At 31.1% G+C, this 23,901-nt stretch overlaps 1 protein-coding gene across 1 annotated transcript in view; it reads right to left on the bottom strand.

Annotated features, from left to right (window-relative positions):
* Nucleotides 1–23,901, bottom strand: part of LOC113386796 (protein sel-1 homolog 1) — a 225,599-nt gene that overhangs the window by 130,529 nt on the left and 71,169 nt on the right. Inside the window, exons 5-6 of the mRNA XM_026624551.1 lie at nt 14,048–14,196; nt 10,134–10,227 (exon numbers count right to left, since the gene is read on the bottom strand). Of these exons, the coding sequence (XP_026480336.1) occupies nt 10,134–10,227; nt 14,048–14,196 (243 nt within the window). The remainder of the gene's footprint in view (nt 1–10,133; nt 10,228–14,047; nt 14,197–23,901) is intronic.

The raw sequence follows: 23,901 nt of genomic DNA, 5'->3' as shown, positions 1-23,901 counted from the left end.
TTTAATTTTCCGTAGTATATATATAGGGTGAGTTGTTGAAATCATTTAAAAATCGAAAATTTTTGCATATCTTCACGTTTCGAAGGTTTCGTAACATTTTTGAGATACAATAGAAAAAATTTATGTCTATGTCTGTGTATTTATGTTACATTACATATACGAATGTATGGATACAATTTTTTATTTACGATTTCGGGCGCACGGATCAACCGATTGGGAGACGTACTGATTAGCTTTTGGCAAAGACAAATCCAGCCCTTTCGGAGATACGGAGTAAAGATAGAAATCGAGTTTTTGACAGAACGAAGAATCTGATTTGAATGATTCAAAAAAGCTTTTGCTTGTTGAGGATTATTTTGGGAAAATAGCAAAAAATTTTCTGGTAAAAAAAGATTTCTGATGTTCTTCAGATAAATAATTTTAACTTTGCCAGTCAGTTTATGTAATTTTTAGAAATATTAGATAATATTCTTCATTCTAACTCCGCTTGATTGGGTTTTGTTCATTTACTTTTCAGGCAAACGTATACAAACGTCACAGTCCAATTTATAAGCTCTTATACTTTGTTCATAAATTCGAATAATGAATGTTACAGTATTTATAATAATATATCTGAAAACATTTGATATTCTTCGAATACTTCATTACGAACTCTTAAGACACGATGCCATACACCACTAGTTTCAGTGATTTAATTAACATAGTAAAACAAATAATGCCTAAAAATTGCAAAATCTATGTGTATATACATATATCTATATAATAAATATTTTTGCATTCAGAGTTTCTTAATAAGAATGGTTTCGGGCGCATCGCGCACTGCTTCGCGTGCAATTGCAGGACTATTAGCGTTACGCGCGGGTGTACTGGCTCCGGTTTTTTCAATTTTCCAATGTGTTCCACCAAATTGATTTGAACAATATTTTCAGTACTAAAAGAAAAAACAATAGGCTTTCGAATAACGCTAATTAGAAGGTGGTCCAACTAAGCGCACTAGCGAAAAACATCAATTGAAAAATTATTTTATCTTTTTCAGCTAATATTAAATGATTATTTGGCATCATTTGTTCTACATAATGTGGCCTAAGCCAATATTAATAGAACCACGTAAACTTTTTTTCGATATCTTTTATGGTTACACCAAAAAGTGAGTTTGAAAAAAGAGGCCACTTTCACATATTTCCAATGATATCTCGGCCATAAGGTGAGATACAAAGTTGAAAATTGGTATATCGGTTTTTATAAAATAGACCTATGAAATGACGTATAAATTATTTAAATACCAGGGTGGGGCCGATTCTGTATGGCAAAGCGCCCATACCCTTTCAGCTCTATGCGAATTATTCCTAACTGACGGCTTTTTGAGCTTTAATTTGACGGGGGTATAATGTAGCTACAGTTTATCTTCCTTCTCATATGTTAGTACTAGAAACTGGTACATTTATTCAATATAATAAAACTGTTTAAACACTTTGGATGTTATAACACGCCTCGCATTCATTTATATATCATTATTTCGTTTAATTCCTTCAAAACAATCAGGTATGCGATCCTCCCACACTGGGACAATAAATCTGGCAGGTATTGCTCCAGGAGGGGGCTAATTAAAGACTAATATACTACAATGTGATATATCAAAAGACTCTTTAAACTCATCTATCCAACACAAATCAATGGATTTTTATTTTTCACTCATAATTCACCTTCGATGATGTATTTATAAAGGCTGCATATTATGAGGAATATGAATTTTTTAACTTTTTAGGTGGCAGTTTGTAAGAAACGGTGATTCTAAAGAAAAATGGTATAAACACAATTTTGCAGAGTAGTTTATAATAAACACATCTGTCTAACATAGTTACTTGATTTTTCTTATGATTTTCTGGCTAGTACACGTAATGTGCTCTTACGAGGATAATAGTTTTTTGTTTCATTCGCACCAATGTTTTTGGCGATTGTCTCACTCTGTCTACTAGTATCATATTGGCAAACTTTTTTCGTTGCCAGACATTAATTTGCCAACCACAGAAATGTCTGGCAAATTAATTTTACCTTTCTTGACTCTTAATGAACATAATATTAAAATTTCAGACAGACTAAAATGATTTGAATTTTAATAAAAATTAATGAATAAATTGGCGTCTGGCACATATTTGGCAGCGCCCAAAATGTCTGGCAACAAAAATGTGAGTCTGTATAACCTATTCAAAGTCAAAAAATGAAAATTGGACTGACTAAAATGCTATAAACTAGTATCATATTGCCAGACATTTTTGATTGCCAGACGTCGTTAACAACCGCAAAAACGTGTGGCTAATTTATTTTATGTGTTTTTACCCTTAACGAACATAATATTAAAATTCCAGACGGACTAAAATGATTTGAATTTAAAAAAAAAAATGGCGTCTGGCACATATTTAGCAGCGCCTAAAATGTCTGGCAAAAAATGTGAGTCTGTTAAAGCTATTCGAAGTCAAAAAAATGAAAATTGGAATGGACAAGTTGGCTGCGCACTAATTAACGCAACCACTTCCAGCTGCCAGACCGCCCGTACTCTAACCGAGAGAGCACCGACGAGAACCACATACCAAAAAACCAGCCTGGTTAAAATGTTTTCTCGAAAACGTTGCTAGCTCTCGGACCAATTGGTGTAACTTTAAAAATTCGTCAAAATTTGCAAAAAATGATATTGTTTTTTTTTGGCATTTGTCAAAATTAGATCTTTCATCGACGTTTTCTCAAAAATGCCTGAACCGATTTCAGAAATTTAAAAGCCATTTGATGTATCTCGATGAGGACTATCGTTTGTCAGTTCTGTGCGACGATCTGCCGAGCCGTTTTTTTGTAATTTGGAATAAAGTGTTAAGCTTTTCGTCCACATTTAAGCTCATACTACCGAATCGATTTAAAAAAATCAAAAACTGTTCGAAAGACATTAGTTGGGATTGATAAGATTAGTTTTAGGTAAAAATCTACCGAGCCGTTTTCTTGTAATTAACTGTTGAAAAAAAAATTAAGCCGATTTTTATGGTACTGTTTTCCTATAGAACTTACTGAATTATTACGGCCTTACGACGAGTAGTTCAATTTTAAAAATTCATCAAAGTTTGAGAAAAAGAGTAGTTTTTTTGACGTTTGTTAAAAATAAAATTAGATTATTTACTTGGTATAATGATAACATACTAAACCATTAAAGTCCTGCGGATACTGGTATAATTATAAAAATTGTTGATTTTTGAAAATTTGCTTTAAGAAAATACCCCGAGTTAACGTGTTCGTTTGTTTTCAATTATGTATAATAAATCCACTCTGAATACTTTTAATCACTCATAAATTAATTTATTTTTCATTGATTAAGTCGATTATTTACACATATCGGGAAGTTCATGTAACTTACCTCAAGACAAAATACTAATACCAACTAGTTTAATTTTTTTTCCGTCAATTTATATTTTTTCATTTTTTTATAATACGTATATCAAAAACAAAAATAATCCTAAATTTTCAACCTCCTACCACAAACCCCTATTTTGTAAGAATTATTTACAAGATTTGATAGTAATTATATATTTTTTCATAAACCATACGTCCGATCGCAGTGAGAAATTGTTTGGTAAATTTCTGGACCAGGTGGTAGGCTCGAAGACTTTTATACCAGTTTTTTTATGTTTTTCGGCCAATTTTTATTTTTTATTTTTTTATAATGCGTATATAAAAAACATAAATAAACCTAAATTTTTAATCTCCTACCACAAACCCCTATTTTGTAAGAATTATTCACAAAATTTATTACCAATTATATCTTTTTTCATAAGCCATACGTTCGATCGCCGTGAAGATTTGCGAAATTGTTAAGTAAATCATCGGATAGGTCTTCGGATATTTTGGTTTAAGCCAAGTGATAAGGGTTGACTACCACGAAGACTTTGTAATTTTTTTTTTTTATTTTTTACGGTTAATTTTAATTTTGTTTACAATGCGTATATCAAAACACATACAAGCATAAATTTCCTACCACAAACCCCTATTTTGTAAGAATTATTATAGTAATTATATATTCTTTAAATAATTGGTAATTGGTAGATTAGCAGATTGGTAAACAGGTAAACAGATAAATATGTAAACTGGCAGACAGGTGAACAGGTAAACAGATAAATAGTTGAACAGGTAGATAATTACATACTTAGACTGATGAACAGGTAGACAGGTAAATTAGTAGATGTAGGTAAATCCATAGACAGGTAAATTCGAGTATATATATATAAAATTTTAGTCAGGACAAATGGTAGATCGACAAATATGTGGATAGATAAACAGGTTGACAGATCAATTGATAGACATGTAGAACGGGATGACAGGTACATTGGCAAACAGTTAAAATGGTGGTTAATAAACAGGTTGATAAGTAAATTGGTAGACATGTAAATTGTTGAACAGGTTAATTGGTAGACACAGCTAAACTGGAAGTCTGATAAACAGGTTGACAGGTTTATTAGTGGACATGTAAATCGGTGGACATGTAAATTCGGCACAAGTAAATTGGTGGACAGGTAAATTGGTGAACTGGTGGACAGATAAATAGATAAACAGGTAGATAGATAGATACGATGACAGTTAAATTGGTAGGCATGTAAAACGGGTTGACAGGTAAATTGGCAAGCAGGTACAATGTTGGATTGATAACCAAGTTGATAAGTAAATTGATAGACAGATAAATTGGTGGACAGCTAAATAGGTTGACCGCTAAATTGGTGGACTGATAAACAGGTGGATAGGTAGTGGTCTTTGGTAAACCACATTTTTTGTTTTTTGGTCTGAAGTTAACACAAACAAAGCGGATGGTTTTCCAACTCGTGAACAGGCAACGTATAACTGCCCATGTAAAAAACAATTTTCTAAATAATCTATTTGAAATTTATCCCGCAAACACTAAGCGATTGGCCTTGCGACTTGTTATTGCGAACGCAAGGCGAACTGGAAATTGCAATCGTTTGAAGTCAAACGGAAGACCAGTCGGAATCATTGGTATGTCACCAAATCGCCAGAAATTTTTGATTGAATGGTGAAATTCAGTGCGTGTATATCATTATTATTTGCGGCAAGAATTTCTCGTTGACTTAACCAAGCATAATTCTGATAATTCTTACTAATGTCATTACTCGAATTTTTAATTACGGTGCGTGAAGTTCCAGCAGCTTGCATTAAGGCACGATGCCATGCAACACTAATTTTCTTTGCTATAAACCTTGCGGAGCCCGAGACCTTTCCAACGAATGCAAAATTGTCGAAATCGGTTCGTGCGTTCTGGAGTTATTTCGTCAGGAAGGACAACCCGACTTATTTTTATATATGAGCCGCTCAGTGCACACATCGACTAACTCCACTTTTTGAAAAAACTGAGATATTAGTGGGAAAGAACTTGGTATAATCATAACTTTTTATGATTATAATAATTTTCCAAAAGAATGAAAATTGCCACTTTGAAACGAAAATTTTTTTTGACCTCTGAATCCATAAGTCATTTATTTCAGAAGACATTTTGATTAACTCCATTCTGTAGTGTATATGTTCTTGTTGGGTTGGATTTCGGGTTTCAAATTCATGAATTACGAATAAGAACACAGAACTGTAGGGTGTAGTGGGTCTCAAAAAAAATTCATCTAGTTTTATAAAAGACATCGAAGACGTTACCAACTTTGAAGAAATAACATACTAAAATTCGTGTACCCGGCAAAACAAAAATATTAAAACTGCCTGAAGTTTATTGAAACTTGTTCAAAGTACGGAAATAAGAGCTAACTTAATTAAAAATAAATTTCTGGTCGGTGAAAATAGTTATTAATCTATTAACTCAAGATTTTGTTATTTTTGAGTCACGTGCAAAAAAAAATCGAGACATAATTTTACCAGATAGTTGATACAATATAATAAAAACATTTAAGAAAAAAGCGCCATTGTAGCTAAGCCGAATGCTTCACTAAGATTTTTTATCTATTTTTTATTTATTTAGAACAATAAATCAATAACAGAAAAGTAACCATCACAGGGTGTCCAGAAAATTCGCCTGAAATGCGCTGAATTTATAATAGAAAGGTCCAAACCCGATATACAATTTAAGTGTGACTGCAATGAAGATCCGAATTTTAAAAAAAAGTTTAAAGTTTAAAAAAAGTTGAAAACTTGATTAACTCCACAAGTCATATCAAAACTTTAACTTTAATGATAATTATTTTCTCACTATTAATAGTTATAAATCTTATATACCGTTACATGTAAGCTATATATGTATTTATACTTTCTAAAATATATTTTTCAATTTATATTATAACAGGAATTTTTAAAAGCAATATACATTACTTTATCGCTTTTCTCGACTTTCTGACTTTCGGAGTTAGTCGATGTGTGCACTGAACGGCTCATATCTATATATATATATAAAAAAGGATCGCTTAAGTAGCAACACTTATAACTCACGAACGGCTGAACCGATTTAGATGAAAATTAGCAGGGAGGTAGTTTAGAGCCAGGAGAAACATATGAAATACTTTTTATCCCGTTTTTCATTATAATTCAGAATTAATTATTTATAAACTATCCATGTAGTTTATTCAATCTATGATATTATCAATGATTTCATCCATGACATTTACCTTCGATTGTCAACTGTCATTGAAATTAACCACTACTATCTCATGTTAAATATAGGGAATGAATATTAGTTCTTGGTTATATATAAGGTGAAGTGAAGTTTAATTAATAATGCCGCGACCAAGACGATCGAATCTTTCCCAACAAAGCCGTAATGCAAGAAGTATACGAAATATTGCAAATGCAAAGACCGAAGAAGAACATTACATACATTTACATTTACATGTACATTTTGTCGAATAACTTATTCCCAGTTATAATTTCCCAGAATTTATCGAAGAATGGTTAGTAATATATGAAGGTACAGGGTTAAAAGTTCCACGACCAAAGTGTCAAAAACCAGTAAAGCTAAAGCATTGTTTAACAACATTATTTGAAAGTAAAGGGAAAAAGATGTATAACCAGCTATAACCTTGATTCTTATGACTTTGATATTGGGAGATAAACGGTCATCTTTGAAAATCCATAGTAAAAGTATTTTCTTCTGTTGGTACTTTTTTAGCATTAAAAATGTAATTATTTTGTAAAATACCTTTAAAATTAAAATAAGACATTAAACCTGTTTGCCATCTGGCCGTTCCAAGTTACTCCGCCCATAGGGTAAAAAGGTCGAGATAACAAATTTTTGAAAGACAGCAAAAAAGCACATTTTTAAAATAATGAAGTAGCTGCTAGTTTTACTGAACGTAGTCAAATAATTGTTCGTTTGAAATGTGTCATTTGTTGTGATAAAATTGGTTTGATTTTCATAATAAAATTTATATTTGCTATAAACAAAATCCAGAATCCAAAAGAATCGGAAAAGCTTAAAACGTAATCAATAAGTCGAAATACCAAAAAAGACTTGGATTGGATTATACCATGTATTCTATAGAAAGTGTATAAAACTTCCCGTTTGATTGTATTGACAAAATATAGACAATCTAATGGGGTTTATTGTTTTTATAATACCTCATTGTATATAGCATTCAAACAACACATCTTTCTTATACACTTAAAGTATTAATATTTTTGATTCTCTAGAAATTGTTTAGAATATACCTTACTTATCAAAACAACGTTTGCCGGGTCAGCTAGTATATATATATATATATATAGAATAGAAGATAATTAGGTTTTTTTGTTTGACGTTGAGACATGTCGTGATATGATATCAGCCAATCGTCGAAATAAAAGAAACAAATAAATACAAAATATTTATTTAAAATACACGTTTCGACACGGATTGTGTGTCATCATTCAGCAATTCTTTGTTAACAGTATCTAAAAAAAATTTTACAAAGATTATTTTAAAAACTAAACTTAATTTTAATTTAAAATAGTTAAAAAATATACATACCACACCAGGAAAAAATAACACACAAAAAAACACATTGTTTTATAAAATAATTACATATGCATTAAATATAAAATAAATATATAAACTAACAATATTAACTGCAACATGATTTTTAAAACTGAACTTTATGTAATGTAGTTTTGTACGCAACGACTGCAATGCCAACGAGAAACCACGTGACACCCAGAAGGGAAAAAAGTTGATTTTCAGGGAATGTTTTTGTCCTCACGGTTTAACATTCCCTGAAAATAAACTTTCTTCCCTCGTATATTTTTTAACAATTTTAAATTAAAATTAAGTTTATTTTTTAAAAAAATCTTTGTAAAATTTTTTTTAGATACTGTTAACAAAGAATTGCTAAATGATGACACACAATCCGTGTCGAAACGTATATTTTAAATAAATATTTTGTATTTATTTGTTTCTTTTATTTCGACGACTGGCTGAAAATCATATCAAGATATATATATATATATATATATATATATATATATATATATATTTCAATTCAATTTCAATTCAAAGACTATATATTTCAATATATAAAAGTATGTACATTGCATATTATAACATGGGTTTATTACCCGTAGATATTGTATCCTTCATTGGATTTTGTTTTGCAAACAATAATTAAAGTATATGTAAAACTTTCTGACACATCGTGTGGCAAAAAAGAGGAAAGAAACTTTTTCTCCCAAAAAAAAACCACAAAGCAATATTTATAATAATAGTTAATTATACAAATAAAAAGAAAAACAAAAATAAAAGATTTATTCTCATCCAAGTATCAATTACCGCTATGGGTCGATCAGTATATATTTTGGCATGGCGTGATTGCCATACCAAATATCGTCTCTTGTGTATTGGCCGAGGCCCGCGATGTTAATATTAGGATGATCCCCACATTTTAGATAAAAATTTCAGTGAGCTTTTTTATAAAGTCTAGTATGGTCGGTAAGTCAGTCTGTTTATGTATTTTGAAGAGTAGTAATGTCTAGTCAGTGGGTCCCTTATTTTGTTGAGTACGAGTCGTAGTGTCTTATTTTGTAATGTCTGTAGTTTTCGTAAGTTAGTCTTAGTCGTCGCGTTCCATGCCGGAGCGGCGTATGTCAGTATCGGTCTTATTAGTGTCAAGTAAAGTGTTCGCTTGTTCTTCACGCTTAGCGGGCTGTTGTGGTTCAAGAGAGGTCTCAGTAGATTTAACATCCCGTAAGCTTGTCCGATTTTTGTATTAACATGTTTTGTGAAGCTGAGTCTATGGTCCAGGGTCACACCAAAATATTTGACATCCTTGGACCACTCAACTTCACAGTCCAATACTTTAATTTTGTCCAAGTCAGTCAGTCTAGTCGTGGCATTTCGGCTCTTTGTGAAAAGAATAGCCTCCGTCTTTTGCGGATTGAATTTAATTTGCCATTTGTCAGTATATTCAGTTAGTTTGTCTATGTGTGTCTGTATCTTTGTAGTCAGTAGCGTCGGTGAGCGTGATGATTTGTATATGGCAGTGTCGTCAGCAAACGTCAGTAACGTTGTGTCGGCGTCAGTGGGTATGTCGTGAATGTAGACGTTAAACAGTGACGGTCCCAGAATCGAGCCCTGCGGTACTCCCGCCGTCACTTGTTTAACCGTCGAAAGTCCGTTGTCTACTTGTACAGTGAAGTTGCGGTCTGAGAGGTAAGAGTGTAACGTTCTCGTTATGTACGGTGGAAAGTTTAGTTGGATAAGTTTATGAATAAGTCCGTCCATCCAGATGGTGTCAAACGCCTTCTCAAAATCGAGTAACACCAGTCCGGTATGGTTTCGTCTGTTGAAATTGAGAACTGTATTTTCTATGAGTTTTGTCAGTGGGTGTAGTATGGAGTGTCGTTCTTTGAAGCCGTATTGTGTGTCAGGTATGATTTTGTTGTGTCTTATGTGTTTGTTAAGTCTTTTGAGTAGTACCTTTTCGGCTACTTTACTCATTGTGTTAAGGAGGCTGATCGGTCTGTAGTTCTGTGGTATGTCTGGCTGTTTCCTTGGCTACACTATTGGAAATTTATATATATATATATATATATATATATATATATATATATAATCGCAAATTTCTCAATCATGATACTGCTAACTATGATCTCGTAAAAATAAGTACATACTTAAAACTTACCAGCATTAGCAGCCTGCGTAAAATAATGTAGAGCCCGTTGATGATCCAACCGAACACCTCTGCCTCCTTGATAATGAAGTTGACCAAGACCTACCTAAAAAAATGTTATATAGAATAAGATTCTCGATTTGACAGGATAAATTCATAAACATATTTTATAATAAAATAACAGCGCACGTAGTGCTATGGTTTCCCACTGTAGCAAAGTTCATTAATTGTGTTTTGTATGCATGAAGGTTATTAATCGTTATCTGTCATTAGGTCTAATTATTACTCAATACATAATCTTTTTCATCTAACTCATATTAAGGGTTGACATAATTCGTTAAAGTTAAACATACTACATATTTACAATAATGTTTACTTTTTATACTACAAGTTTTATACTACAAGTCACAGTGAGAAATTTTGCGGAAACTATAGTACTATTCAGAGCAATTTCGGAAAACTTGCATATAATATGTGTTAATGCCTAAGGTTCAACCCTGTTGTTTGGAATTATTTAATACTCTCCATAGCCATTATAAAATTTAATCCCTCTATTACAATTTATATTTGCAAGTATACGGTGACCCTTCATTGTCAGACATAACCTATCATTAAACTGTCCGATAATCATTCATTTTTTTCCTCCCAAGAAATTTCCTTGAACTCGATTCAACCAAATCATCAATGTAATGGGCAGTCGCTTGCACCCAAAAACCGACCAATCAGAAATATAATATAAACTTCAACTAACAATAAGTAAGATCAGTAATATTTCAAACATCATTTAAAATAACATTATAACATTATCGAACACACTCTAACAACGTATTATTTATCTAAATGTACAACATTTTAAACTTTCGGAATTTAGTTAAATTACCGAATATAATGAAACTAACTTTTATTTTAGTAATATATTTTATAGATTCAATAAAAGTCAGTCAGTAAAAGTCAGTATATATATAACTGACAGTCTATAATCATTTGGAAAAGAAAACCCATAAATCATTTTTATTTATCACGCCGCTTACTTCATTTTGGCGCGACCTGCCAAGCTCCCACAAAACTATCCATCATCTTTTAATAGGTCTAATACGGCCACTATCTAATTATATCTCGTCCTTCGAAATTATCCGCGAAAAGTACTTATACCATTTTAACAATAAGTTCGTCAAGCAACTCGGTGGATCACACGCTCTTTCTATAATTCATGTTATGAACTAATCGGTTAAAACAAAGTTGTTCAAAAAGAACCGAATAATCTAATCAGTGTAAACAAGGTTTATCCATACAAACGAATAAAATTTCTAAGAAATATTAAAACATAAATATTGACTGGCATTACTTATATTTGCAAAGTCAAGATATGGAAACAATACATGTATTAATTTATAGGATACTATTAATAGAAGAAGTGCAATAACAAGTAGGGGATAAGAAAACATTCGAATCAATACATTTTGCTAATAATAAATATGGGTTACAAATCAATATATAAACTAGTTGGTATTGGCATTTTGCCTTGAGGCAAGTTACATGAACTTCCCGATGTGTAAATAATCGATTTAAAAAATAAAAAATAAATTAATTTATTAGTGATTAAAACTCTTCCGAGTGGATTTATTACACATAATTGAAAGCGAACGAACACATTAACTCTGAGTATTTTCTAAAAGCAAATTTTCAAAAATCAATAATTTTTTAATCGAACCAGTTTCCGTAGGGCTTTATTGGTTTAGTATGTTCATTAAGACCAATTACTCTATCGTTATACCAAGTAAATCGTCTAATTTTAATTTTAACAAACGTCAAAAAAACTACTCATTTCTCAAACTTTGATGAATTTTTAAAATTAAACTACTTGTCGTAAGGCCGTAATATATATTTCAGTAAGTTCTATAAGACAAAATATATAGCCAAATAAAGTTCCATAAAAATCGGCTTAATTTTTTTTTCAACAGTTAATTACAAGAAAACGGCTCGATAGATTTTCACCTAAAACTAATCAGTATCATTCCCAAATAATATCTGCATCGAGCAAACGTCGATGAAAGTTATAATTTTGACAAACGCCCAAAAAAACGACACTATTTTTTGCAAACCTTGACGAATTTTTAAAATTAAACGACTTGTCGTAGGATCGTGATATTTTAGTATGATCTATAAGACTATGATTTCTACCAACAAAAAAAATTCATGAAAATCGTCGAAAAATTTTTTTTTAACACTTTATTACAAAAACGGCCTGGCAGATCTTTACCAAAAACTAATCAGGTCGATTCCCAACCAATATGTTTCGAACAGTTTTTGAATTTTCAAAATCGATTCAGAATTGCGGGCTAAAACGTGGACAAAATTTTTTCACTTTTCTGCAATTTACAAAGAAACGGCTTGGCCGATCGTCGCACAAACGACGCTAGTCTTCATCGAGATACATCGAATGGCTTTTAAATTTTTGAAATCGGTCAAGCCGTTTTTGAGAAAACGCCGATTTACGGCAAAAAATCTGTTCACACACATACACATACACACACACATACTTTTTCCAAATTTGGTCTCATTCGATTCAGAATGGCTTGAAACGTCGAGAAAACATAAAATTAGCGAATCGGATTTTTTTATGAAAACATAAACTTCTCCTTTGGGAAGTTAATAATAATTTTTATAATAATGTGATTATATGTGCACTTGAATAATATGCAAAACTAAATTTTTAATATCAGAATAGAATATAATTCAGGATTATCAAATCGATGAAGAACGTATTTCACAGCTTTTATTTATTAACTTCCCGTAGGGTAAGTTATTGTAATGGGCCGAACATCGAAATTGAAAATTTTTACATTTCTCGACATGTTGAAGGTTTCTGAACATTTTGGCATACCTTAGAAAAAATGAATGTGTGTGTGTGTGTTTTTTTTGTCTTCTGTCTGGGTATGTCGTACTCGATACCGCCCTGGTATAATACCTACTAAAACCTCCGCTTTGCCCTTGCCTCTGGTCCCCACGGAAACCGCCGTTAGGCAATATGTGTGTGTGTGTGTTTGTGTATGTATGTATGGACACAATTTTTTGTCCACGTTTTTGGGCGCACGGATCAACCGATTTGAATGGTTCAAAAAACATTCGATTCCTATTGATAGGGAGATGTGCTGATTAGTTTTTGGCAAAGGCAGGTCCAGCAGTTTCGGAGATAAAGAGCAAAGAGTGCAGAAAATAGAAATCAAGTTTTTGAAAGAATGGAGCATCCGATTTGAATGATCTAAAAAACATTCAATTAGTAATGATTGAAAGAAGTGGTTATTAGTTTTTGGAGAAGGCAGGCCTAGCCATTTCGGAGATACAGATCTAAATGTGCAAAAAATTGCAGTTTTTGAGAGAACTAAGTGTCTGATTTGAATGATTCAAAAAACTTTCTGCTTGTTTTAACAAAATAATTGATTTTGAAAAAAAAAATTTGTTTTTTTTTCATTTTTTTTGTTCAAAAATATTTTTTTTTGTATATCGAAAATAATTCAGATTTTGATCGTAATTCTGACAAAAGTTCTAATGTACTTTAAACAAATATGTTTAGCTTTGCAATTCAGTTTATATAATTATTATAAATATTAGACAATGTTACAATATTTATAATAATCTATTTGAAAACATTTAATATTCCTCGATCATTTCATTACGGTACGGGAAGTTCCAGAGATTTGCCTTAAGGCACGATGCTATACACCCTACTAGTTTATTTTCTAGCGGGTACGGATAAGATGTATAGGTATTAACTACCTAACCCAATAAATTTTTAAAGTGTCATATAAATAAACATGCAAAATTTTGAAATAATTTCAAAAACTACAAAATTTTAAATAGAAATGGTTATACAAAATTGTTTTTATTTATCTATATATTTCCAACTAAAAATGAAATAAGTTTACCTGAGCTTGTATATCACCCTTCTCTGCTAACAACTGATAGTAATCAATAAGATCATGCTCCAATATGCTAGTACCAGGACTATCTAATTCATCTAACAGTCTGATTCTTTGAACTGCTGCACCACCAGATAATGATACATCGCCTGCCACTGTGGAAGTTCATATGCAAATTAGTACACAAATTTATCACTGATAATATGAAAATTCACACACACAATTATTCTGTAAAAATAGACCAGGTACTAGAAACTGTGAAAATGTTATGTATTTGCTGAGTGATCACAGAAAAAAATTCACAGCAAAAAATAAATTATCAGTTATCGAGGTACCCAAAGCAAAATTTGACAGTAGTGACTGTCGGCCCGTCTGAATTTTAGTTTTGAAGCCGTATGCTTCACACGATGCGATTTTAAAGCTAGATTTTAAGCGGTGGTTAATCAGTACCGTGCGACATAATCTCGAAATTCAACACAAATAATTAACAACAATACTTTTATTTTACCTTTTCTGTTTGATACGGGCCATAGAAAATAACATTAATTTTAATAAAAACAATTCAATAAAATTAATATAGTAAAGAGATAATTAATATAATAATTTAAAAAAAAACTGGAAAGTTATATAATTTATTAAAATTTTCATAAATCTGAATTTATATTAATAATTGAAATTTTATTATTAAAAATAAATAAAATCATTTTTATTATAATGAATACAAATAAAAAATAATATTGTAAAAATTTAATTATTGTTTTAGTAAAATTTATAAATATATATTTTATTTTTAATTGTTAATTAATTTTAAATATTTTTTTGTGAATTTTAGAAATATAATATTCAATAATATTTCTCCAATAAATTAAATAATTAAAATCAAATCAATCAATTAGAATCAAAATTAGCATTCCGAAATATTCCATTGGAAATCAAAGAACTTATTCAAAAAAAAAGACGTGCTAGAGCTAAATAGCAACAAAATCATAGACCTGACGATAAAAATACATACAATAAACTTTGCAGAGAACTTAAAAGCAAACTTAGGCAAGTCAAAAATGAAAATTTTGAAAATACATTAATAATATATCCAGATCAGATAACTCATATCACATTTACCCTGAGAGAGGGTACTTGTCCTCCAATTTATTTAAATAACGTCCAGATTCCGAAACAGAACACGGTGAATATCTTGGTCTCCATTTAGGCAGCAGACTTACTTGGAAAAGCCACATAAAAACAAAAAAGCAGCAAATAATGATCAAAATGAAAGAATTTGACTGAATACTGCGTAAAAAGTCTAAGCTCTCTGTTGAAAATAAGTTTCTGCTATATAAATCAATCATTAAGCCAATCTGGACCTACGGAATTGGGCTCTGGGGATGTGCTTACAAATCAAATATAGCTATAATGCAGAGAACTCAGTCAAAAATTTTACGTACAATTCTTAATTATCCGTGGTACGTAACAAATGAAACCATTCACAGCGACCTCAACATGAAAACGGTGCATTTAACGTTCAAAGAATTCGAGTAAAAATACAAACGCAAACTGGACTCACATTCGAACCCATCAATAGTTGACGTTACAAAACCTTATGGCATAATAAGATCGAAACAACAATTGCCTTTAGACTTAGTCTTAGATTAGGTCTAATATAATATTATCATAGTAATTGTTAAACTGAGAAGATCTCATTGAAGCTCTTCTTAGGCATCGCTCTTAAATATTGTCATTTTAGCTCATAGGAATCTTTATGTATTTCTGATTGCTAAATAAAACGAGTTAAAAAAAAAGTTTGACAGCAGTGCCGTTACGTGATGAACCATGTGACAAAATACAGCTCCTGATTGGTCCGGGCGGGCAAATTCATATTGAAAAATAGCACACGTTTGTGCAAATTTTGTATAAGCTCAGTAGTATTATTTACAATTATACACAAAATCCAGAATCCAAAAAGAATCTGAAAAACTTGGAACGTAATCAATAAGTCGAAAAACCAAAAAAGGTTTGGATTGGATTATACCATGTTTTCTATAGAAAGTGTATAATATACCTTAGAATATACCTTACTTAGCAATACAACGTTTGACATGTCAGCAAGTTGTTAATAATAATGTAAGCTTAAATGATGCTATGGGGGGCAGCGTTTCGGAAGCTGTCCCCAAACCGAAGGTAGACCTTTAATTAATGTGATGTAATGTGATTAGTGTGATAGGTGAATTGGGTCCGATGTATGGACAGGTTATGGACACTGGGTACACCGCGGGTTACAGATAAGTCTAGAATAAGTTGCATGTTAAAATAAGAAATGTTATAATTATGTATAAATAAATATAGGTTATTTAAGTCACGAACAAACGCCTTTTCAATAGTAGTATTTAAACTAAACAGTTTCTTGCAGGATCGTCACGGTAATGTTGTAGAAAGACTGCGAATGTATAAACAATAACAAATTAGAATATGATCGAAAGAAATAAGTAACGAATAAAAGGAATTCCTAACAAATGATGGAAGTGCCGACAAATGCTTTTCGTTGGTTTAACGATCAAATAATTGAAAAGTATTAATTTGTTTTAGTAATCATTTGATCCAGTATCGACGGCATAGCTACGATTTCGGTAATTGCGGTAATTTTTTATTGTTTAGTACATTCGCGATTAAGTTTCGTCGTTTTCTTTTTTTGATTTTGTTATGTATTAATTTTGTGTTTTGATTTTTCGCGGTGATTCAGCATTTCTTGATTACGCGTTAGTATTAAATTGGTATTTATGAAATGATTTGTTGAACTCTTGGTTATCATAGTTGGGTGTACAGAAGATTGTTGGAACACTGAAAATGATGAAAATACAGAACACGTTGAAATAATGTTTAGTGGTGTATATAAATTAAAATGTTGTTGTGGGATTAAAAGGTCTATGTATTTTGGGCTATTGTAAACGTAATTTGCAAAATTGGTTGGCGCGAAAATGAATAATCAAGTAATTCAAGTAATTATTAGAATTTTGATTTGTTGATTTAAAAACTGATTTAATTGGCAGAATTTATAGATTGTTTCATGATAATTGTGAAATGCTGGATCTATTTGCTGTATTGGTATTTTTGTTAGTTAACGTTTTTGTTCAGTCACGCGGGGTTGTTTTTTTTATTTCGGTTTTCGCGAAAGGCTTTTGTTCGTGTATTAAACAATATTAATTAGATACGTTTTTCCTAAGCTAATTATAATCACCAATATTTTAAATTAAGACTATTAGAATAGAAATTTCGAATTCAAAATCATTACAGTTAATGTTATTCTATAGAAAAATGTTAATCTATACAGATTTAAATTTTTATTATGAATATTGTTAGGATTTAGTGTATTCAGTTATTCATAATCATTTGCGTAAACACTAATACAGAAATTAATTTGTTTTTCGGTAAATTTATGATAATTGACAGATACATGTTAAGTTTTGTTACATAGATATCGTTATTGTGAGTAGGGTTATTTTTCATATATAGTCGCAAGTATCTGCAAGTTGTTTTAAAATCTCATATTGCAAGGGTAAGAAATAGTCGAAGTTATTTTCCCTTCAAATTCGATTTCAAATCACAGACATTTAAGTAACGCAGCGGGATAATTTTTATTCCTTTTTTTTGTAAACGTTTCATCCCTACGTTTTTAAGACGCCACGACGCGTGTGGCGAGTATATGTGAAATTTAGAATGTTCAGACGTTGGACGGTCGGATGTTCTCGTATTGTAAACTGCTGGTCTCCATATGTCAATGCACGACTGAAAGCTTTTTTATAGGTGTTAAAAGTTTAGGTTGCCTAGATAGATGTAAGAGTAACATGTTAAATATTTTAAAATTATGAAAGATTTCTTTATATATATTTTTTTGTTTAGTGAAAGCATGTGGGTGTTTGTAAAATACGAGCGAATTTCTGTTTGAGTTTAGTTTTGTTTGCGCTATTGCGTTACAGTATTTTTATTATGATTTGTTTTATCTCAAAATTTAGAGCAGATTTGAGAATTACGGAGTTACTCGCCTCCGTGCATATGAGGTGCCAAATTTTATTTGGGAATGCGTCGGAAAACAACTGCTTACACAGATTTGAATCGTGGCAAATTTTTTTAGGCAGATCACCACCGCCCGAATCGCTCGTATATAATTAGGTGCGAAAACTCTTGGTGACACCGATTTCCGATTTGCCTTTTTTTTACTTTTTTGCTAGATCTCCGAAACCGCTAGACCTGCCTCCCCAAAAGTTTAATCAGTTTTTCATCTGTCAATACAAGTAAAATCTTTTTTGAATTATTAAAATCGGACGCTCCGTTCGCTTAAAAACTGAGGTACCGTTTTTGGAACTTTTTGCCCCGTATCTTCGGAACGGCTAGACCTGCCGTTGCCAAAAACTAATCAGGACGTCTCTCCTTATAATTATATCAAAAAGAATCTTACAGAAATTATAAAACATTTGCAAAACGAATCGAGCATTGAATTGAAAAAAAAAAAACAATTAGTAAATAATCTAACTATTTGACCTACCAGTTATTCGATAGCCCGACATTTTTGTTTTACTTCTTACTTTACTTTCACTTTTGCAACCTATCTCTTTTGTAAATCCAAGCGACTTATGCATTCTCCTCTTTCGCTTATTTAACTTCTTGCATCTTGTACCTCCTCCCGTCTTATACATGCATCCTTATTTGTTTCTTTGACGCATTCGTTTAGCAACGTACCCGACTACAATATTTGCTGATTTCCGATAGTTCTCTTCCATTTAATCCGTTTCATTTTTACAATTATTTCACTATCGTTTTTTTGTTTCCATTTTTCTTAACTAAATCTGATAAATTATAATTAATCTGCAGTTACTAATTTCTTATTACCCTAATTCGGTATTTATCTTGTTATCTATACTTAAATAAACATGTGACTGCCGTCTTGTTGCGCTAATGGATAATTGCAAAATAACTTAACCGGTTGAATGAAATGGACAAGAAACCTAACATTTTTAAACTGAAGAAAATAAAATTTATTTGATGATTTTCCTAACCATCCTTTCTACCGCGAAAACTCCAACAATAATTTAAAAAAAATAATAACAAAAAAGCATCAAAATATTTTTTAAAAGTAACAACCATAAAAAACTATCAAATATAAAAATTAAATTTCTATTGCCATTTTACTATTGGCAGTATTAGCCGTAATCAACCTTGATGTCAATGGGCTCGACTGATTACAATTAGATCGACGAGGTGACTAATTCTGCTCTAATTGAAAATCACCAAAGACGCCACGGTCAACTCAAATGCAAATCGGAAATCGGTGTCACCAAGAGTTTTCGCATCTAATTATATCCAAGCGAGCGATCAGCTTAAAAAAAATTGCCGCGATTCAAATCTGTGTAAGCAGTTGTTTTCCGACGCATTCCCAAATAAAATTCGGCACCTCATATGCACGGAGGCGAGTAACTCCGCAATTCTCAAATCTGCTCTAAATTTTGAGATAAAACAAATCATAATAAAAATACTGTAACGCAATAGCGCAAACAAAACTAAACTCAAAAAGAAATTCGCTCGTATTTTACAAACATGCTTTCACTCAACAAAAAAAAATATTATTTACTAATTGTTTTTTTTTTCAATTCAATGCTCGATTAGGTTTGCAAATGTTTTATAATTTCTGTAAGATTCTTTTTGATATAATTATTTATTACACATGTTTGTTTTTTACGAGATTTATTATATAAAAGAAATTACTTGTTTATAGACTGTTTGTTACTTTTGGCAATTCATGCGCGACCAGATATAATAGAGTTAAGAATAGTAATTAAGAAGAATATAAAGGTCAGAAAAAAAGTAAATGCATAGACAGCAAATTTTATGAGCGAGGTGGATTACAAAATAAAGTGAAAACTAGTGGTGTATGGCATCATTAAGGCATATTGCTGAAACTTCGTCGTACCAAAAGTTTTTTTTAAATTATTTGATTTTTGAAAAATTTAAAATTTTTGAAAAAAAAAAAGACTTTTTTGGAAAAAAAAATTTTGGAAAAAAATGTTTTCTTTTCTATTTTGGAATTCTTCAACTTTTTTCCAAAGAAATCGTACTGCTTTACCTACATAGAGACGAATTATCAGAACGCGAAAGCGCCGCGTCGCCGTCTAACGAAAAAACGATGTTACGGAACCCACAGAAATGTAAACAAAATTTATACACATTATTAAAATCTCTTAAATTTCTGATAGTTCGATGTACATATGTCTAATGAACATTTTTGACCACCAAATGGCATTCTTTTTTTTTACTTTTTTACTAGATCTCCGAAACCGCTAGACCTGCCTTCCCAAAAGTTTAATCAGTTTTTCATCTGTCAATACAAGTAAAATCTTTTTTGAATTATTAAAATCGGGCGCTCCGTTTGCTTAAAAACTGAGGTACTGTTTTTGGAACTTTTTGCCCCGTATCTTCGGAACGGCTAGACCTGCCGTTGCCAAAAACTAATCAGCACGTTTCTCCTTATAAATACAAATCGAATGTTTTTTAAATTATTCAAATAGGTGTTCAATGCGTGTCCACGAAAATTTGTATCCGCGCACACACACGCGCGCACACACACGCACACACATTCACACACACACATACATACACATACATCAATTTTTAAGGTATGCCAAAATGTTCAGAAGGTTTTGAAATGTAAAGATATATAAAAATTTTTATTTTCGATTTTGTTGCGATTACTATAACTTACCCTACGGAAGGTTAAAAAATGGCGAGTTACAGAATAGCTCATAGATTAGGTACTGTTGAATAATTTGATAATTTGCATATTGTTATAATTTAAAATATCTGGTTGTGTCGGTTTACAAATCTTATATATGAAAATGGAGCTCTCTTTCAAATGTCTAAGTAAAACTCGAAAACGGCTGAATAGATTTGGCCAGTCTTATTCTTGAAAAATTCGTGTTAATTAGTAGATTGTCGGAAAGGTGAGATATTATTTCAAAATCGAGTAGAAACTTTACATTTTTAATTTGAAAATTTTTGTAGAAGCGCAATTTGAATAAAACAATGGACGGTGGCTAATACGTGAAATGTAAAACGTTTTTGACAAATGATGTACAATTACGTTTAATAAGATGTTTAACGTGAATATTATTTAATTATGATTAAATTGTAGGTTAGTTGTTTAGTAGTTTTGTATGTAGTTATATTTATACACAAAAACGTTATTAAACTGATCGCAAGTGTTACTGGAAACTCAAAACATCAACTTTTTTGAAATGTTAATATGAAAATGCATTTTTGGCGTTGTAGCACTCTTTTTTTGCAAATCACATTTTTCTCAAACACGGTGCTCTGAAAGATCTTATTTGTATAATTCTATACTCATTGGTATTTATAAAGCATTTTCTAGGTTATATTATTTTTTATTTATGTTATTTCAATTCGAATAACAATTGTCGAATAACATTTTACCAGTTATAATTCCCCAGAATTTATCGAAGAGTAGATAGTTATATATAAAGGTCCGGGGGTTAAAAAGGTCCACCACCGATGTGTCAAAAACCACTAAAGTTAAGCATTGTTTAACAACAATATTTGAAAGTAGAGGGAAAAAGATGTATAACCAGCTATAACCTTGATTCTTATGACTTTGCTATCAGGAGATAAACGGTAATTTTTGAAAATTATAATAAAAGTATTTTTTCCGTTGGTAGTTTCTTGGCATTAGTTAAAAATGTAATTATTTTGTAAAATACCTTTAAAATTAAAATAAGACATTAAACCTGTTTGCCACCTGGCCGTTCCAAGTTACCCCGTCTATTGGGTAAAAAGATCTAGATAACAAATTTTTGAAAGACATCCAAAAAGCACATTTCTACAATGATGAAGTAGCTGGCAGTTTACTGAACGTAGGCAGATAATTGTTCGGTTGAAATGTATTATTTGTTGTGATATAATTGGTTTTATTTTTATGATATAATTAATATTTGCTCAAAGTCAAATTGGACCTTTGTGCCTCGCCTTGCTCTACATATATACTTTTTTATTAGATTTACTTTAGTTAATCGAATGTTACTTGAAACTATTCACAAAGCAGGTCAAAGAAGAAATTCTTAATTCATTTTCTACCTCTCCTCGCAGAAATTTGGAAATTTTTTATAAGCTCAGTGGTATTATTTACAATTATACACAAAATCCAGAATCCAAAAATAATCTGAAAAACTTGAAACGTAATCAATAAGTGTATTGACAAAATATAGACAAACTAATGGGGTTTATTGTTTTTATAATACTTCATTGTATATAGCATTCAAACAACACATCTTTATACACTTAAAGCATTAATATTTTTGATTATCTAGAAATTGATTAGAATATACCTTACTTAGCAAAACGTTTGCCGGGTCAGCTAATATTAAATAAAAATGCGTATGATTTTATTTTGTTTTTGGTTTTTTTATTATCCTATCTATTTGTTACACCTGCTTTTCTTCTCGTAAGTAACTTCATCATTCAAATAACATTTATAAATTGGTTTTTGCAATGCATGCACGATTAGTGTTAGAACGATAGTATCGATACTGAGTAAGAATCGATACTTTGACTTCGATACTGAGTACTTTTGGAATCGATACTTCACACCACTCATTCTTTTTTGTCGCGGCGACACCTCTCTTCATAGATAACGAACAAAACAAGCGGTAAGTCGAGTGCGATATGGTTTTTGTTAAAGAAAATGTTTATGAATGCCCCTAGTTCGAAGCCAATGATTAACAATAAATAAAAGAATTAGAATTTAAGATTACGTACGTCGATAATATAATTTCTGTTATCTCCGAGAACATATGTTTATCAACGATAATAAATTTTGTATATTGTATGCAAAAACCTTGTTATCTGCGAACTTATCACGCAACCAACTTTGGTTAAATAATTTATTAAGACATTCGATTTCCGATTCTAATTTTTAAAGCCGATACTTTTTTTCTAAAATAAATACTACTTTATAATCACTAAGTATTTCCATTAAAATTATTATAATTCCGATTCTTGTCTGATTATTTCTACTGTAGGGGGGTATTCTACTGTAGAAGCATGAATTTTGCCCGGTTTTTGAAGCGCTGTATAAAGGAAACAAATAATATTTTTCCTATCGATTTTTTTATCATTTGTCTATTGATATTTTATTATTACATAAAAAAAATTATTAAAGAAAAAAATTAGAATTCACAAAGTTAAGAGCAGTCAAAGTGGAGGCTCAAAAAAAGAGGGTGTCCTGGCGTGCATGATTCCAACCCTCCTGGTGATCCCAAACATAAAAAATAGATGAATTCTTAATTATTATAGATGCCGCTACCGTATGAACCTTTTTTTTGTTTGAATGGCAGTAGTTTGAAAAAAAATATTTTTTTTTATGTTTTTTTTAACAATTCCGAATTTTTTAAAAATACTAAATAAAAAGTTATAGTTTTGGGCAAGGTCCATGCGATAAAACGATGTATAGAGAAGATACTCTCGAAATTTGAAGTAAATTGGTTCATTAGAACTCGAGATATCCTTACCGCCAGCTCGAAAAAAGTAGTTCCGAGAAAAACGCGTTCAAAGTTTTGAGACTCGGTCGGACCCCCAACCGAGGCCACGTCACTAAAACGAATATAACTCAGGAAATAATAGTAATTTTGAAAAATCCTTTTATTGACATATTGAAAACTCGATTTTTTCATAATTCTACAGTAGTAGAAAGCCGATACTTGTTTTTTCTAAAATAAATACTATTTTATAATCGCTAAGTATTCCCATTAAAATTATTATAATTCCGATTCTAATATTTAAAGCCGATACTTGTTTTTTCTAAAATA

The sequence above is a fragment of the Ctenocephalides felis genome, unplaced genomic scaffold, assembly GCF_003426905.1.
Source record: "Ctenocephalides felis isolate EL2017-DRISC unplaced genomic scaffold, ASM342690v1 CF-g0.4_SCAFFOLD_03571, whole genome shotgun sequence".
Classification (NCBI taxonomy): domain Eukaryota; kingdom Metazoa; phylum Arthropoda; class Insecta; order Siphonaptera; family Pulicidae; genus Ctenocephalides; species Ctenocephalides felis.
This window is presented reverse-complemented; position numbering and strand designations above follow the sequence as displayed.